At 43.4% G+C, this 17,787-nt stretch overlaps 2 protein-coding genes across 2 annotated transcripts; both read right to left on the bottom strand.

Moving 5' to 3' along the window:
* Positions 1-3: 3 nt before the first annotated feature.
* On the bottom strand, positions 4-10,673 carry znf292b (zinc finger protein 292b; the record flags this gene model as incomplete). The annotated part of the gene is made up of 9 exons (XM_084440085.1): positions 4-26; positions 287-3,251; positions 3,365-3,506; positions 4,023-4,159; positions 4,325-4,527; positions 4,658-4,793; positions 4,925-5,003; positions 5,496-5,650; positions 10,512-10,673. 9 exons carry the CDS (start codon positions 10,671-10,673, stop codon positions 4-6), a joined length of 4,002 nt encoding a protein of 1,333 aa, XP_084296211.1.
* A 515-nt stretch (positions 10,674-11,188) lies between these two features.
* Positions 11,189-12,325, bottom strand: htr1e (5-hydroxytryptamine receptor 1E; the record flags this gene model as incomplete). Its single annotated transcript, XM_084440236.1, has 1 exon — positions 11,189-12,325. The coding sequence occupies one exon, from the start codon at positions 12,323-12,325 to the stop codon at positions 11,189-11,191; it is 1,137 nt and encodes a 378-aa protein (XP_084296362.1).
* Between the last annotated feature and the right edge of the window lie 5,462 nt (positions 12,326-17,787).

The raw sequence follows: 17,787 nt of genomic DNA, 5'->3' as shown, positions 1-17,787 counted from the left end.
GAATTATAAAGTCCAGATGGTGAAGGCTGAGGATTATTGATAGATTGTTCTGAATTGAGAAGATCAAGGAAGGATGTAGGCAGGTCAGAGGTCAGGTCTGTATCATCAAAGGATTTGCAGTGTGATCGTTTTGACAAATGGCCTCCCAGTGATTTAGGACTCTGAAATTCTCTGAAACAACGAGAGCAAATGTATTTTCCATCTTTAATAATGGCAGGCCACTTTGTTCTTTTGTTTCTCTTCACACTTTTGGAGTTTTCAGCAGAATTGATTATGCCATCCTTACTTGCAGGTGCGAGTTGTAATTTTTTCTTGTGATTCAGCATTTCGCTCGCTCTTTGCGGTGCAATGAAATTGGAGCTGGATTTACTTTTTGTCTGTGATGTATAAATACGTGCAGAACACCCCAACTGATTAGACAGACTCGGACCCTTGAGACTCTTCATGTAAGAGGGCAATATGGGCTGCTGGCCATTATCCACAGATGAGGGTTTGATTGGTGGTACTCCTGTAGTAGATCCAAGCATATGACAGGATGGACGTCCATGGTTCACTGTTCCACTGTTTGCATCCATTTGTGGCATATGAATCCCTTGCACGTTTGAGGGATATCCCTGGGAAGGGCAACTGTTTTGTGTGTGGTTGTTTCCAGGCGTCGGATGCCATGGTGAAGATGATCCAACATTTGCCTGCATTGGTGCAAATTGATTTGGAGTGTTTCCTAACTGAGAGTGTACAATGGGGTCCAATATATTCTCCATTTGGTTGGAAAGAGCATGACTTTGAATAGATGACGAATGAGAGGAATAAGAGGGGTGGCTTGAGTTTGGAACAATGTTTAGGTGAGAGTGTGACTGGATTACATTTTGCCTCATAAGTCCAGGGACTGGGACTCCATTGACCTGTTGGTTTTGTAGTGCAGCTACAGTGTTTACAACCAAGGGCATACTCAGACAGGGGGCTTTGGAAACCTTATTTCGTTTTGAAAGTTTCCATTGCGCATAAAACTCTGGATGAATGGCTTTCATGTGCTTGGTAACGCTTCTGTAGTTGCTGTAGTTGCGCGTGCATGTTTCAAACGCACAGTTATGTCTCTGTTTCTCACCAGTGGTTGGGGTAGTAGAGCTGGGGCATGGAAACTGTGTCATTGTGTTCCCAGTGGGTGGCAGAGGGGCCACCGCTAGAGCAAGCGTTTGAGACATTGCCGATGGTGTGTAATGGGGGGTCGGACCCACTTTGCTAACACACATGTCCTGATGCTGTCCTGGTAATGACATTCCGCAGTCAGAATTGTATTTCCTGGACCCATCATTTCCATCTTGTGGAAATGTTGGCGCCTGGCTCTGCAGAACATTTGGTTGGAGGACATGTTGCATATTTTGACTAGTACCTTGGTAAGGAGGTAATTGGGGATATTGTTGTGCAGGTCTCATATAGTCAAAGGAAGGAGCTCCTGAACTTTCTAGATGTGAAAGTTGACTGGGGTCAGATATGTGCGCATTCATAGTAGACTGGATCACAGAATTATTTGAACATGGCACCTGTTGAGATAGGTACAGATTTTCATCAGGTGGCTCACTTTTGACTACACATTGTTCAGAGTTCTGTACGGGTCCATGGGACTTCAACATGCTCTCAATCGAGGGGCTCATCCCAACCCTGTCTAGTTCAAGAGAAGCCTCATGGATAGAGCTCAAAACATTTTCCTCACAGACCTCCTCTGGGAGGGCAGCCTGGTCAGAGAGCATGCGCTCCACCAATGAGTGAAGAGGGTCAGGGTTTTGTGGACTCTGGATCTCTGAAGCTGGGCATTCCTCCTCCTCTTTTGTGACATGTTCCTCCTGGTGTGAATCCAACTGAGCCTGAGAGTGGAACACTTTACCACAGTCATGGACTTTACAGGTGAACATATTGTAATGCTGTGCTTCATGGTCGTAGAGCTTGTAGGCTTCATTGAAAATCTTCCCACAGCTTGGAAACATGCATCTGGCCTTAAATGTGACATGCTCTTTCCTGTGGACAAGCAGTTCGGTGTTGGATAGGAAGCTGGCCTTGCAATTCAGCTGAATGCAGATGTAAGGCCTTATTCCACAATGCACTTGCAAATGATCATTAAGGTGGGTGACATTGACAAACTGACGACGGCAGTACTGACAGATCACCTTTCTGCTCTGCATCTCCAGGAAGCGCTTTGCTTCATCATTATCCCCATGTGCTTTGACGTGAGCAAGAAGATTCTTTAAGAACTTGAATCCTTTTCTGCAATTTGCAACAGGACAAGTGTTTTCCGCAATGTTTTCCGTCTTAAACTCAGAGACGTGAACCTGAACCGTTTCTGGCAACTCCCCATTTTGTTCCTGTGAATCACCATTTTCTTTACAAAGTTGATTCTCTGTCTTAGCCTTTAAAGCTGCAATAACAGGAGCTGCTGTTTTTGGATTAGCCAATTTCTTACTCGTTTTCATTGCAGCTAGCCTTTCCTTACACGAAAGCTTGACATGTGATGCTACATGTGGTACCAATGTGTCTTTTGATTTGAAGGTCTCTGTGCATATTGGACAGCTATATACTCCATCTTTATAATGAGTTTGTGCATGACGTACAATCCTGTGGCCAAGAAACTCCTTGTCACACAAAACACAATACTGCATATATGCCTGCCAATTTCTAAACCTGGCCGATATGAAACCTTTCTCTCTCAGTTTCTTTACTTCTCTGTTTTTCTGTCTCTTATCCATTATTTCCTTCAGTTCATTTGTTGCGTCCACAAAGCAGTCAGTGACATCTCTAAATTCATCCTGGCCCTTGGCTGCGTCCTCGTCCTCCTCAGGGGCCTCTGGGCTCTCACTGTCATTCAGCAAGTCAATAGATGACACAATAGAGGCCTCCTCGCCCATGAGTGCCAGACAGTGGCGTTTCAGTGTCTTCCAGTCCCAGAACTCTGGGTCAAAAGGCCACTGGGTCTTGAACACTAGCAAGATCTCACAGCGTAGAGAGTTTGGTATGGGCAGATTTTCCTCCTCTAGCTTCTGGTCAGGTTCATTGTAGAGTGTCTCCACAGCATAGTAGGAGTCCACCGTGGGCTCCAGGAGGAACTCTGTCAACTGGCAGGCCCGTTTGACCTCCAAGTCGGTGGGTAGCAGACAGGAGATGGTCTTACAGATTGTGGCCTTGGAGTTTCCATCACATGACTTCAACTGTATAGCTCGTATGCACATCTCAATGCACACTGGCAGCCCTACCTTTTCCATCTGTAAACAAAGAAAATCAGGAGGATATTGACAGTAAATGTCAAAGATGTTGAATGCAGTCAATCCATTATACTGTACAGATCATACAATTATTGTCAATGATGTTAATTTACCTCTGATTGAATGACCTTGATCAGGAAGAGAATGTGGAAAACTGTTTTGGACAGCAATGACATCTGACGACATCTATCCAAGAAGGTCTGTTCCGATTCTTCCACGCGCTTCAGCAGTTTGCTCCAAAACAGGGTGAGCTCCCTGGAGATGAAAGAGGAAGACACTGTCATGTTTCCTTCTTATTGTAGAACAAACAAGGCATGCTTTATTTGTTGCTATCAAGAGAAAGTTAGAATGGTTATAATCATATAATTATTAACAATTCACACTGTCACACAGAACCATGTAAGCTTTAATAATAATTATAATAATAATAAAACTTTGTGTATAGCAACTTTTATACAAATAAATGCAGCTCAAAGTACTTTACAACAGAGAGTGTGCATGCACAGAGTGCTTCACATAAGAATAGACAAAAAACTAAAAACAGGAAAATAAGATGGAAGATAAAACACAAAAGATAAAGATAAGAAATCAAGTCAAATACAGTATAAAAATGACAATTTAATAAAATGTACTGGAGATATACATTAAAAATGAAAGAAAAGTGCAGTAGCCTGCAAGTGCAAAAGGAGCTAGTTAAAAGCTTAAGTGAAGAAATACGTTTTTAGCTTTCTTTTAAAACTATTCAAAGAAATAGTTCCTCTTATATCTTACCAGGCACAATAACTGTCTGCTTGAAGTAGCTGATGGGTTAGGAAGGCTGAGCATAAGCTGAAGGCTCCCCTCTCATCCCCCTCTGATTCAAGGTTACAGATCATCTCCAGTGCATCACGGCAATCCACCTTGGACAGCTGTACACCCAGAACCAGAAGGTGTATTAGTCATGTCCCTTGTTCCTAATACAAGACTATCTCACTGAATAGTCTGCCGTCTTGTGGCAGAATGTCTCAACGCCATAAAACAGAAATCTGCAAACCACATAACTATTGTTATACCTATAGAATATTTTTACCTACCTCTTCCATTAACATGTCCTGTTCTGAGGTGGCACACAGGCAGACAAGGAGCATTTGCTTAAAATGTCCCTTTCCTTCAAATTCAGGATACTCAGCGCACACCTTGGCCAGCTGCACAGCCTTCCCCACCTGGTTCTCCTTGATGAGGTGCTTTACTCTCATCTCCAGTAGAAGGGGTCCCTCCAGTGCCAGAAACTCATGAACTGTAGGTCAAGCAGTCACAAGGACCGTCACAGAGAGCTCAAACATGTCTTTGTGGTATAAAATGCTGACTAAAACATACCGCAGTGGTTTCCTGACAAGGTTCAAATCCGCTTTTAAAGCAACGCTCACTTTTGTTTGTCTGTGGAGACTCATTGGAGAAAAGGCTGTGCAGGGTGCTGTTGGTCCAGACACCGGTACCCTGGGCCAGAGTAGACAGCAGGGACAGCTGTGGAATCCCATTCTCCTGTAGCTGGGAGTGGGATAACTGCACAAGGAGGAAATATACAAAGACAGCTGAGACCAGGGACATCAGAACCAACAGTTTAGAATGTTTTCAGCTGCCAAATGAAACAGAACAAGCATTCCTCTCCCCCAAGACATGGCTGTGACCATTACCTGGACAGATGACTTGAACTCATTCCACAAGGCATCTGGGACCTTCTCTGGCAGTGAGAGCAACAGCTCCACACAGCTCCTACAAAAGGCAATAGAAAACCAAACAGGAAAACCAAAGTTTATTTCATTGAGAGAACTTGTGAAACTGGACTAAACTGAACTTTATTCATGGGTTTCAAATGTAGTCCTAGACCTGCCATGTTGGGGACTAACACAGGTGTTTCAAATGAATGAATTAGTTCTACTGCATAGGATTCTATGCAGTAGAGCCAATCAGATAAATCGAAACACCTGTGTTGGTCCCCATTATGGCAGGTCTAGGACTACATTTGAAACCCATGAATAGAACTTAAAACATAAAAACACTGCAGTATAGAACATTCATGAATGTGTATGTACTTCAGCAACAAGTTAGAGTGAAGGCTAATATAACAAATATGTATTCATATTAATGAATGGAAAGTAAACTAGTTTTCCCATTCTTTGTGTATTCTCAATGTTATCTTAAGAGCAAGTTGAGCCAGCATAGAACACAACAATCAAAGGCATCCCCTCCATCATCAGTACTCACAGCGAGAGCCTTTCAAGTACGAGAGGGACATTTTCACACTGGGAGGAGAGGCAGGGGGAGGCTTGGGCATAGCTCAGAAGGGCTACTGTGTACACCTCCACCAAGGGTAGTGGGTCCTCCTCCACCCTCCAGCGGCTGGCATACTCCACCAGAGTCTGCAGAGGGAGAGAGCATGGAAAGGTACACTCAAACACAGTCTTTGGTCCTGATTATATGATCCGCATCGATTGTCATTCAGCAGGGATCTAAAATACTGTGGTTTACTGTGATATCAGGCGTTAATGTCCTCCAAGTATAGTATAGCTAATAATACACTACCTCAGACCAAATTGCAGCAATTATATTTCAATTTCTCAAGCTGGCTCATTCGGTTTAGACCACAAGACGAGTCATTTTCACTTTCAGTCAATATCATTTCATATAATATTTTGGGGGCCTTTCTTACCGGCATCCTGCAAAATGTGCATTTTTCCACCAACGCAGGGAAAAGCCCGCAAAGATGAGAACAGACAGTGTGAGATAGTGGATAGCAGAGCTAGACAGGCCTGGAGGGGAAAGCTTTCTACAGAGTATCACAAGACCAGCGTACACAAAGGCCTGGCAGCAAATCTACTGGGCAGCTCTCAGCCCTGCCTCCAATAGATTGATGAATATGGGAATGGTGGTGCAATGAAAAATAAATCTTTCTCATCTTCTAAGAATAAAAAAAATCCTAATTATTCCGCCCTGTATAGACAGAAAATTATGAAACGGCGCAGGTACTCATCCAGGCCCTGGTCATCTCCCGCCTGGAGTACTGCAACTCCCTCCTCGCTGGGGCACCGGTGTCAGCCATTAAACCTCTGGAACTTGTCCAGAAAGCTGCTGCTCGCCTGGTGTTCAACCACCCCAAATTCTCCCACACAACTTCCCTCCTCCGTTCCCTACACTGGCTCCCTGTAGCGGCTCGCATCCAGTTTAAAACTCAGCCCCCTCCTACCTCCAGGCAATGGTCAAACCCTACACCCCCTCCCGACCGCTACGCTCTGCTACCTCAGGGCGACTGGTTGCCCCGTCACTCCGAGGCTCCTGCGGTCGATCGACGCGGTCACGGCTCTTCTCTGTCCTGGCCCCGCAGTGGTGGAATGAACTGCCCACTGATGTCAGGACAGCAGAGTCGCTGCCCATCTTTCGTCGCAGGCTCAAAACTCATCTCTTCAAGAAGTACTACAACAATCCTCCCACCTAAGCACTTATTGTATTATATTATATTGCACTGTACTTTAGATTGTGATTCTTGCACTTTGCCTTCAGCACTAGATTATGCTCTTAGTCACTTGTTTTAGAAAGAAGATGCACTTGTGAGTTCTGGCAAGTAGTAGTACATTGGCTCTTCCTACGTTAAATGCAATTATTGTTAGTCGCTTTGGATAAAAGCGTCTGCTAAATGACTGTAATGTAATGTAAAAACCTAATGCCCAACAGTACAATAGAAGATAATTTCCCCGACATTACAGATTTGATTCGACTTAAGATATTGATAAAGCTATTTGTTGAATTATTCACTATATCCTCCTAGTACCTGGTCAAAAACAATCTAGGCTGTGCCAGTATTCCAGTAGACATGCATTACTGGCTGCATTCAGTCTTGGGTGGCTCGCAGACAAGAGCCTAGGCGTGGGAGAAAGCCTTGGTAGCCATGCAGGGTCATAGAGAGTTCAGTGTAGGAGAGCTCCCTCTTCTGCTCTTCAGGAGATACAGTAGGCCTATAAACTAGAACACGACCCAGTATGACCCAGAGAAGAAATTACAAGCTGAAAGAAAAATGCTGACATAAATAACAAGGAAGGCGTATGACTTCCACTCTACACCAACTAATCTTCATATTGCCTACTTGTAAACAAACTGGGTTGAGGAACAAAGTCCCCGAATGTTAATGAAAGAAACCTACGTTTTCCCTGTTTGATCATTAACATAACAATACAAAGTAATGAGAAATGCTTATCAGTAGTTGCTCACAATGCAAAGTCCATTGAGGGTTTTTCCATTTTGAGGACTCATGCCAGACCTCATTAGAGAGCCTTGCCAGACAGTTTACCTGCAGGCGGAGGAAGCAGGGAGGTGAACTGAGCCATGCACAAACAGCTCCATTAACGCAACAGTCAATCCCCAATGACAACACTAGGCATTATAGACTTATCTCCCTTTACTTCCTCCATCTGCTCATACTGCAGACTTTAACTGCAGACTGACAGAAGGAAAAAAAGACTGCAAATACTGAATATACTATTGAAGCTGATGCTATGGTTGACATGAAGGCAACGGCAAGTGTAGTACACACTAACATTTCCACATAGGATCACATTCACTTTACCACTCTTCTTCTCTCTCTCTTTGCAGGTGTGCAAGTCAGGAGCCTCCCTCAGAGCTTATGATGGCAGTTGAAAAACATGACACCAATTTACAATTGCTGGCAAGAAGTGCTATTTTTAGACACACAGACAGCTCTATAATCCATCAGATGTCCAGAGTAACATATCCCAGCTGCCAGACATGGCTGAGGTCAGAGGTTACACATTTCATTTCAATGGAAGCTGTTGCCTAGCCAGCTGTGAGTGGAGGCTGTACTGCTTGTCCTATAACTTAAACATACAGTGCTGCGCTGACCGATACTAGACTACTGTCGTAATAGAACTGTTTATATTTCTTTAATGCTTGATTCCTGAGAAAACTCCACAGTGCCATATCGTAAGCCTTATTATTAGGACCAACAAGATGCAGTGTGTGCAAGCAAAGCCGACGAGACCTAGTAACTGAAAAATGCAAGTCTGGACGAAACACCTCTGATGGTTGGGCTAAACCTCTCAAGAGAAGCCGTTTTGTCTTGTTACCTGTTTAGAGCAATGACGTGTTATCATGATACAGTGAATCAGAGGGACTTTTGCTCCCAATGACCATGAGAATAATATTCTCTGCTCCATACGAGTTCTGGGCCTAATTAGAGAGAAAGAGGAGGATGGCCCGGGCTCTGCCAGTCTAAGGAGATAAACACATTCGGGGCATGCATATTCATCAGGCTCCACGCAGCATGGGGCAGTGGTGCGGCTCAAATGTCTCACCTCAACAGACAGCAGTCACACAGCAGCATCTCGGAAACAGTTGGCTGGTATCACTCTACTGCATGGTTACAAATGCAGTCTAAGCTAGTAAGCCAGGAAAAACGGTGGAGTTCTCAGTGTGTCTAGGAGGAACCTAGCTAGGACTCCAGGGAATAGATTTCTTTCATACATCACTCCCTGACATCCACACTAGCAAACAGCAATAGGATAGCAAACAATTTGCTCCAGCAGCAAGGGAAAACACAAAACAATTTGTCTGAAAAAGAGCATTGCACTGTCTCAAACATTTCCAAAAGAGACTGTTTGGCTATTTCAAATGTTCTGTGGCTTCAAATAAGACACTGGTTTAGAAGGATGAAAAGAGTCGACACAGTGTTGCTCATCTGTCCTCCTGCACAGCACAGACAAGGACAGTCATTGCCTCTGGTCACAAATTTCACACATGCTTTATATTCCACCACTACGATGGCTAAGGCTGAGAGACTAATCCCCAAAGATGTTTCAAAGAGGGGGAAAAAACAGTAACAATAAAATACAATAAATAAATATATCCAGGGATGCCACATAGTGGATGCTCATTGCTCCCCCAATGATAGAGCACACATGACCCTGCCTTCCTAAATAGGAAGTCTCCATTCCCTATCAAGTACCCATACTTATTGTGCAGAGGAGGGGATCATAACGTTTCTGAACAATGCAAATTCGTATATGACTCACAATGTTGTGATTCTGTGCTCTCCATAGCTTTAGACTGCACTGCAGTACTACGCCATCAAGTTGGTACTAGGTAGGCACAGCTGTCAAAATCACCTCGTCTCCTGCAAAAGCCAATGATGACAATCTCCAGACATCTATCGAACCACAGCTATGAATGGCTAACTAGCTAGCTGATTCAAGACACACCTTGTTTGCTAGTCAGTTGTCAAGTCTCACTAAGAAGCTAAAAGGCAGCTAACGTTAGGTAAGATAACGTTAGCTAACTGACAACGTCACGCAATTTTAATAATTTAATTATAATTACACTAGCCCACGTATGTGTGTGTGTGAGTGCTGTAATGTAGTTTGGCTAACGTTAATAGCTTAAAATGCCATTGAAAGGATTCCGGTCTTTAAATATGGCTAAAGGCGTTATGCCGGTTTATTCATTCTCATTTCGACGATACCGCGGCAATCCCTCTCGAATCGGGGGTCCAATAACATCCAGCATCTACTCCACTGCTACAGTAACTAGCCATGTTTCTCCTTCGTTGTTAGGTTGGCGTATACCCCCCGGGTGAATTGAACTCTTCCACAATGCTTCTTCGGTCGGCAATTGGGGGAGTATCAGCAAACCTGCTGGAGACGACTAGTGCTAAGCTATCCCCTAAGCTAAGCTAGAAACCCGGACTGGCCACCTCCTGAGGCGATCGCATCCTCATCGCCTAGCAAGAATTTCAGGCTTGACGCTTTACAAAACTCACAATGATGATTTGAGACCGTGTTTATGCAACGGATACGCACGTAAAGCTGAAATTGTGCCTTCAGACTGTATGGGATATATTGTTGGAGAATCATTTACTTTATCTCGGCAGTTTCAATCCTCGTGAATAAAAGGGCAGTAGCTTTAGATCCCACCTCGATGGACGTTATTGGATCCATTTGCCATAGCTGTAACTAACGTTAGGCCTAATGTTCCATCGCTTCTTAGACCCAATCATTTTATCACAAGAACCCGATTCTGGACATTGTAGTGCTTCTAGCTAGAGAGCTAATCGTGTTGAGTGTAACGTTAGCTAGCTAATGTTAGCTATCGAACTACCGTAGTTCACTGTTGAGCTCTGCTAATGTGAGTGGGAGCTTGGTAAGCTAGGTAGCTAGCTAACATTAGCTGACCAGGGCGCACAGACTGCGAAATAAATACCAGCGACCGCTTACAAACCTGACAAAATTCTTGGCAATACTGAGAAGACGATTGGTCTGTAGAGTCCGTACTGTCCTTTAGCGCGACAGCTAATTCTTGCAGTCGTTCTTGGAGTGCCACAATCGTTGCTTTAGTACTGCTCCGTGCGCAACGGTCCTGTTCGGCCTCCTCGTCCGCCATCTTCACACCCGACTCCAGCGCGTACCACTCAGGGCAAGCGTACGCACACAGCGTGGGACCAATTTTACGCACTGACGCAGTAAACAATGCCATCTACTGTCAGTAGCTGCAACGTAACACCATAGCCGTGATATTCTTTCTTTGATTCTGTATCTCGTTGGGATGTCATTAATGATAAATATTCCTCATCTTTTCACATGTGGTTTCATTTGAGCAGTTTGGTTCCATAATGAGACCATCTTAAAATTTATCTCCTGCAATAAATTTGGGCGAGTCATGTAGGCTACCGTAGCCTAGGGTGTAGTCCCCCAGTTGGCCACTTTATAAATAATTAATGTTTTTTTTAATGTACAGTCAACTGTAAAGACTTGAGTAAAACTTCAGAGTAAAATATTTTGATAAGACTTTTATTTATAAAAGCTAAAAAGCACACAAGTAACATTGCCAATGGACACATGGTATGTAAATATTCCTGCATTCACTAATGGCCCATACTTTCAAATTGGAGCTTGCTGCTACGCATGTTCCTTTCTTCTGAGGAGCTTCTTAAAGGCCAACTTGAAATCCTCATTGAAGCTGGTGTAAAGGAGAGGGTTGATGAGTGAGTTGATGTAGCCTAGCCAGGTTAGGAAGTCAGACACTTGGGGAGAGGGGTTAAGGACGCTTAGTCCCACAAGGAGCTCCTTGATAAAGAAGGGCAGCCAGCAAATTATAAATGCCCCAAGGATAAGGCCCAGGATACGCGCAGCCTTTCTCTCCCGCGATGTATAGATCTGGTTCCTCTCATCTGTCCCCTCCATCTCTGCCTCAAAGGAGGGAATACGGACAGTGACATTGAGCCTATCAAACTCCAGAGTGGGGTCTGAGTTGGACAGCTCTGACACACAGAATGTGTGTGCCACACGGCAGTGGTTGTTGGAGTTATGGCTGTCCGTGCTCCGGCTACTTAGGTGCCGCGAGGAGCCCCGCTTTTGGTAGAGTGTCTTGGCAGCACTGTAGATCCTATAGTACAGGATGAGGATGAGGGTCATGGGGATATAAAAGGCTCCCAAGGTGGAGTAGATGGTGTAGCCCATGTGGTCATGCTCTATAATGCACTGTTTGGGGCCCTGGTAGCCAGGCCTGTGTCTCCAGAAGAGGGGCGGCATGGAAATTAAAATTGAGATAGCCCAGACGACACCAACCATGACAGCTGCACGGCGGGCTGACCTCTTGCGGGCATATTCGATGGCTTTGGTGATGGCCCAGTAGCGGTCCAGTGCTATGACACACAGGTGGAGGATAGAGCAAGTGCAGCAGGTCATGTCCATGCTCAGCCATGCCTCACACACCACCGGGCCCAGTGACCAGGTGTCCGTGGTGATGTAAAGAATGCTGATCGGCATCACCAGCACAGCCACCAGGAAGTCAGTGACGGCCAGGGAGCAGATGAGGTAGTTAGCGGGCAAGTGGAGCTTCTTGGTGGTGCAGATGGCAGCGATGACTGCAACGTTGACCAGCGCAGTGAGGAGAGTGAGAAGCCCTAGAAGAACCACCACTGCCACCATCCGGTCTGAGAACATTACCACCTGGAGAGCATTGGCGGGGGCCCCGGTGCAGTTAGTGATATTGGCCCCTATGGAGCCATCCCCAAGGTACCTCTCCATCTCCATCCAGGGCCAGATCTTTGTCTCCCACTGGACAGAGGCTCTCTCTCTCCCAGGGAGATGATGCACTCTCAAGGGTTAGTGGTCATCCTGAAAGAAACAAAACACATAGTGTTTTGCCAAGAACAGAAATTTTATACAGAGCGAGCAGAGAAGAACATTGGGGAAATACGTTTGTCAGTATCACATTTTCATATGAATTTAAAGAAAAGCGCTAGACATTCTATTCTGCAAATGACTGTACAATGACATTTTAGCCTTTCAAATCATTGGAGCTTTCCTGGTAAGTTTTAAAACAAAAGAGCACAAGATGATGAAAGTGGCACAGTGCAGTTTGTGCTTTTAAAGGGTTGAGGGCTTTGATTTGTACAGAGGGAGCCCTTTCATGTAATGTAACTTTAGAGATGACTCAACACCAAGAATGGTTTTAAACCTAGATATATCCTAAAGTGAAGGCAACACTAATAATTGTTGTAGCTCCCTATTTACTCCCTATTTCAACTGTATTGTGAATCCCATATGACAAATAATGTATATAATGTTGGCTGTAGTAATTTTATCCCCCCAGTGTAAGAGTTTAATAATTATCCTTTTTATCTCCTTTTGTGAGAAAAAAGGCTCAAAGCACAAAGTTACAGAAATGGCTGGTAATGCATTTACTGAATCATTTGGGTGCACTATAACCTAATGTATTGTCAGATTATAATCCACAATGTGGGCGGATATTTGAAGTCAAAGAGAGTAAAAGATTAACTTAATTCATTTTATTGCCTTTGCAGTGTTTCAACATACTAGGAATTACCTTTTGGGCATGGTGCATAACAGGGAGACAACATTGGACAGGGTGCAGGGATGAGACAGGACAGTGCAAGGAGTAGTACAAAATACTAGTGCAAAATAATAAGGTAATACAAAAACAATCTACAAAGTGTAGTGCGGTCCATGTAGTGTAATGTGTATGTGTATATGGTGTGTGTGGCGTGATATGTGAGTGCAGTGTATCATATGTATAGTACATTCAGTGGTCATGTGAAAGTGTCTCTCAACGATGGCGGGGTCCTGGGTGGGGCAGGGGTGGGGAGTGGGGGACGTCAGTGGGGGACACCAGCCTCGTTGATGAGGCTGGTGGCTGTGGGGAAGAAGCTGCCTCTGTGGCAAGTGATTGTGGTCCTGATGGACCACAGCCTCCTGTCAGAGGGGAGTGGCACAAAGAGATTGTGGCCGGGGCGGGAAGGGTCGGCCGCAATCTTCCTGGCCCGCATTAGGGTCCTGGAGTTGTGCAGGGCCAGGAGGGAGGGCAGGCGCATACAATGTCTCTTATCCTGTCTGAGAGGCAGAAATATGCAAGCAGGCATGAGAGACTGCTAAAGGACACTATTTGAAAATCAGAATCTGATTTATTGCCAGATAGGTTTTTACACATACTAGGAATTTGTTCTGTTGGTGCATAACAGTGATGGATGGACAGCAATAGACAGAGTGCAGGCACTAAACAGCACAGTGCAAAGACAGGATAAGGAGCTGAGGAGGAGGAGCTAATTTGTTTAGCTACTGTAGGTAGACGGAACCTTTTAGTGGCAGCTGTCAGCATGGAAATGCAGCAGCATGGATGCAGCAAAATGCAAATTAGTTAACACACACACACGCACACAAAGACATACAACAGTCCACTTCCGGCCTTAGGCCTGGGCCCAGTACCCCCTTCCCCTCACCCTAACCCGGGTCCGTATCCTCTTCCTACCCCCACCCTACCCCTGACCCCTGCCTCTACCTGGACCCAGGCACACTCACACACACACTGACATACACCAGTCCTGGGCTCAGATCCCCTTCCCCTCACCCTAACCCGGGTCCGTATCCTTTTCCTACCCCGATCCTACCCCTGACCCTGCCTCTATCTGGGCCCAGGCACATTTATGCACACACAGACATACACCAATGTTTGCCATGTCTCTCCTATGATGTTATTAGCCTCTCTTACTCTGAAAATGTAATTTAATGTTATTTATTGCTCTATAAATGTTCTTAGCCGGTAGACAAACATACTCCAGGAGCTTGCTCGATCGCCTCGTTGAGAGGGGTCAGGGAAGAATTTTTACAGCTCACTTATCCGGCCCCCGGGTGATTACTGTTTTTTTTGCTTCCCTCTGGAATATGTAGGGGTGGGATGTCTGCCCACCTCCCTTGTTCTCTGTAAAGCGCATTGTGTTGCCTCTGGGTATGAAATGCGCTATATAAATAAAGCTTTGATTGATTGATTGATTTATTGATGGAAATGGTCCACTGCTGTCCCGAGAGTACTCCTAAACAAAGACATCAGCTGTGTCAATAACCACTGACAGGTGGGCCCATCCTGGGCATGGCATGAATACAACTAGGTTGGCATGGGAAACAGTGTCCCACATGTTTCACTTAGAATGCAGAGCCAGCATATACAGTTGATCTTGGGTTAATACAATTATTGGACAACAATTGCCATTATTAGAACTCTATGAATGGGCCTTCTATTGTACATTGGATCCAAGAAGAATGAAATTACATCTAATCCACTGTGTGGTGCTAGAGGGAGATATGGCAAGACAGAGTATTTTTGAATGTACTGTATCCATTGATGACCACAAACCACCAATGTGTTGAGATGTCTGATTGGACGATGGAGATAAATGTCAATGTCACTAAAACATTGAGGAATGAAGAGAAAAAACGTTCTACACAAGAAACCAATTCACATTTGTAGTAGGCCTCCATAAAAGGTTTGCAAAACGTGAAACAGATGACTTAATGATTAAAAATACAATGAGTTGAGTATTTTAAAGGATTAGTTTGGTATTTTGCATTATAAGCCCTGTTATAAGGTTATTTACGATCATAAACAGTCCATATACATTTTTTGACAGACTGTGCATTCTTGAGATATTAGTGCTCAATGCTCATGTCACAGCTAAGTACACAATGGACCTCTATGGGCATATGTCCCACTGCTACATTTCCCTGGGGAACAAATATATGTCTCAAACACTCCTATCACTCTGTAAATAGAATCAAACACTTTGATATAGCTTACCGTCAAACATCATAAGGATCTCATACACACCCAACAATCATTTACTTCCTGTATCTCAGATTTTTACTAAATTGCTTCAATGCTCTCATTAAACCTGGAATTTAGAGTTTAAAAGAGTAAAGAAGATTCCAGTCCTCCCTCTGAAGAATGCTCAGGCCTTCACAAAAGTCATGCATGATTAAAATAATTATTGAAATGTCCCATTCTATTTGCCTGGCTTTGCCATCCTAATCACGTAAGCTCAAATTCTGTTTCTCTCCACAGGCCAGTCTGGCCACGCTTCCATTCAAATGAGTTCCAACCGGCAGATATTTGCCATGCCAATCACAACCATTTATGCTCTATCTAATATGGGGTGGGTTTGATACAATGATGATACGACGACAAACCCAAATTTCATTGTTCTGATTGGTTATAGGTTTATTCAATTGCCTCCAGAGGCATTTTGGTCTGCGACCGTTGATAACACCCTTTGGAAATCAAAAATAAACTCAGCAGCTCAAGACCCTTCGCATCTGTTTCTAACAATGAGGGATAGAGTGTGAAACAATGTAACTAATGTATAGTAAAAGTTTTTTAAAAACAAAAAAAGAAAAAAAAAGCTAGCAGTTGATTTGCCCTATTGCTAAATGATATGGCGCATTGTTTGAAAGAATTATGGAGTCTTTATTATTATTATTATTATTAATCACAAAGCCATCTTTATTGGTCAACACCATGGCATCAATACCATAATTATTAAGATCAGTCATGGCTTTGTCACAAACTGTTATAATTTTGACTTTGGCATAAGATTAGAATAAATAAAAGGTGGAATCAGTGAACATCCGCAGTAATCATCCCAAAACAGCATGCAATGGTGTGCAATGCAATGCTGCTTAGATATCAAAGCAGCACAGCCTTCAAATACCTGTGAGGTAGATTAATAATTCAACAGGAAACTGGTCAGAATGATCTATAACCAGGGTAACGCAGCACTTCATAATAAGTGACTAAAAACCTCTGCTTTCATCTCATCTTGTCTCCACAAATACAGTTCTATGAACACAGCTCCACAAAGCCAGCCCCAATGTGTAAAACACATCCATTTCCAAAAGGGAAATGGATTTATGGGTCAAATTCAATATGTAATGTGAGGGAGTACTGATAAATCACCTGCTGCCAATTTTGCAATGGTGATCTCACATGATCATAAAACTGTCAAGTTTCTGGTGCCTCTGTATCACAAGAAGGGAAAGGAAGAATCCATCAGCATGCACAATAAAAGGCCATCACCACCAATAACAGTCTGATTCAATTTTTTTTAATGCTTTGATGGCTCAAATTCATTTTAATTGCGCTTCTGTGGTGAAATATCTTTGCTAAGCCCATTTCTAGAGAGGAGGAATTATGGTAAAATTATGAGAAAAAAATAAAGATCAACACGCTGACAGTTGACAGTTGCACCAATAAGGACATTCCTCTTGGAGGGAATGTCGGTGCTTCTTTGAAAAATAAGTTTCACCAGCTACTCCACATTTCATGCGGTTATATGAGCATACATCTTTAAGCTAAATCTTATCTGTCAGATCAGTTGGTTGGTTGTTCAACTGTTGAAACTGAGCTGTAATTGTTTCTTCAGTTTTGGGTGCATTTGTTTCTGTTTCTGGCATGAAAGAAAATTTGTTTAAGTTTGTGGTGTAGGCTACAGTACGCCAGAGGTGATGATTTCAAAGGTGAATTTTAACTGATTCAGTGGATTTATTTGCCCCTGGTTTTGTGAGTAATGCCTTCTGTAGTCTACATGTGCAGCCCCACTGAGTTTGCTGTATGGGTCACAGATTATAATACTGTAATAATATTAATAGCCTAAAGCATTGTATTGTAGCATTGTACAGTGCTTTTCATGATATTCAAAGATGCTTTACATAGAGGAAAACAGCGATAAGACATTTTACAATAAAATAAGGGAGGACAACATATAATTGCCTTTTAACATATCAGTCTCAACTCTGTTAGAGGCCATGCCATCAAAAATAGATACATACTAATCATAATAATAGATGGATGATAATAATAATAATAACAACAACAACAACAATAATAATAATAATAATAATAGATGGATACTAATCTTAATAAATATAGTATAATTTAATTAAATGCATTATATATTATTAGCTATTATTTATTTTCATGTAACATCATGTGTAAAAATGGCATAGCATCCTGCTGTGACAACAATAAAGGTTAAACGACACTGACTGGTGTTCGTTGGCAGAGGCACTCAATTTATCACCCAGACACTGAATGACAGCAGCTTTCAAGACATACGGTACATCTCGGTGTGATAGTGCAACAGACCACTGGCTAGTAGGAGGGGGGTCTTGAGTGCTGTCCTGAATTCACTTTCCAATATTGCCAG

The sequence above is a fragment of the Borostomias antarcticus genome (assembly GCF_949987555.1).
Source record: "Borostomias antarcticus genome assembly, chromosome: 6".
NCBI classification, from domain to species: Eukaryota; Metazoa; Chordata; class Actinopteri; order Stomiiformes; family Stomiidae; genus Borostomias; species Borostomias antarcticus.
Note: the sequence above shows the minus strand (reverse complement) of the source record. Positions and strands in the feature narration are given on the sequence as shown.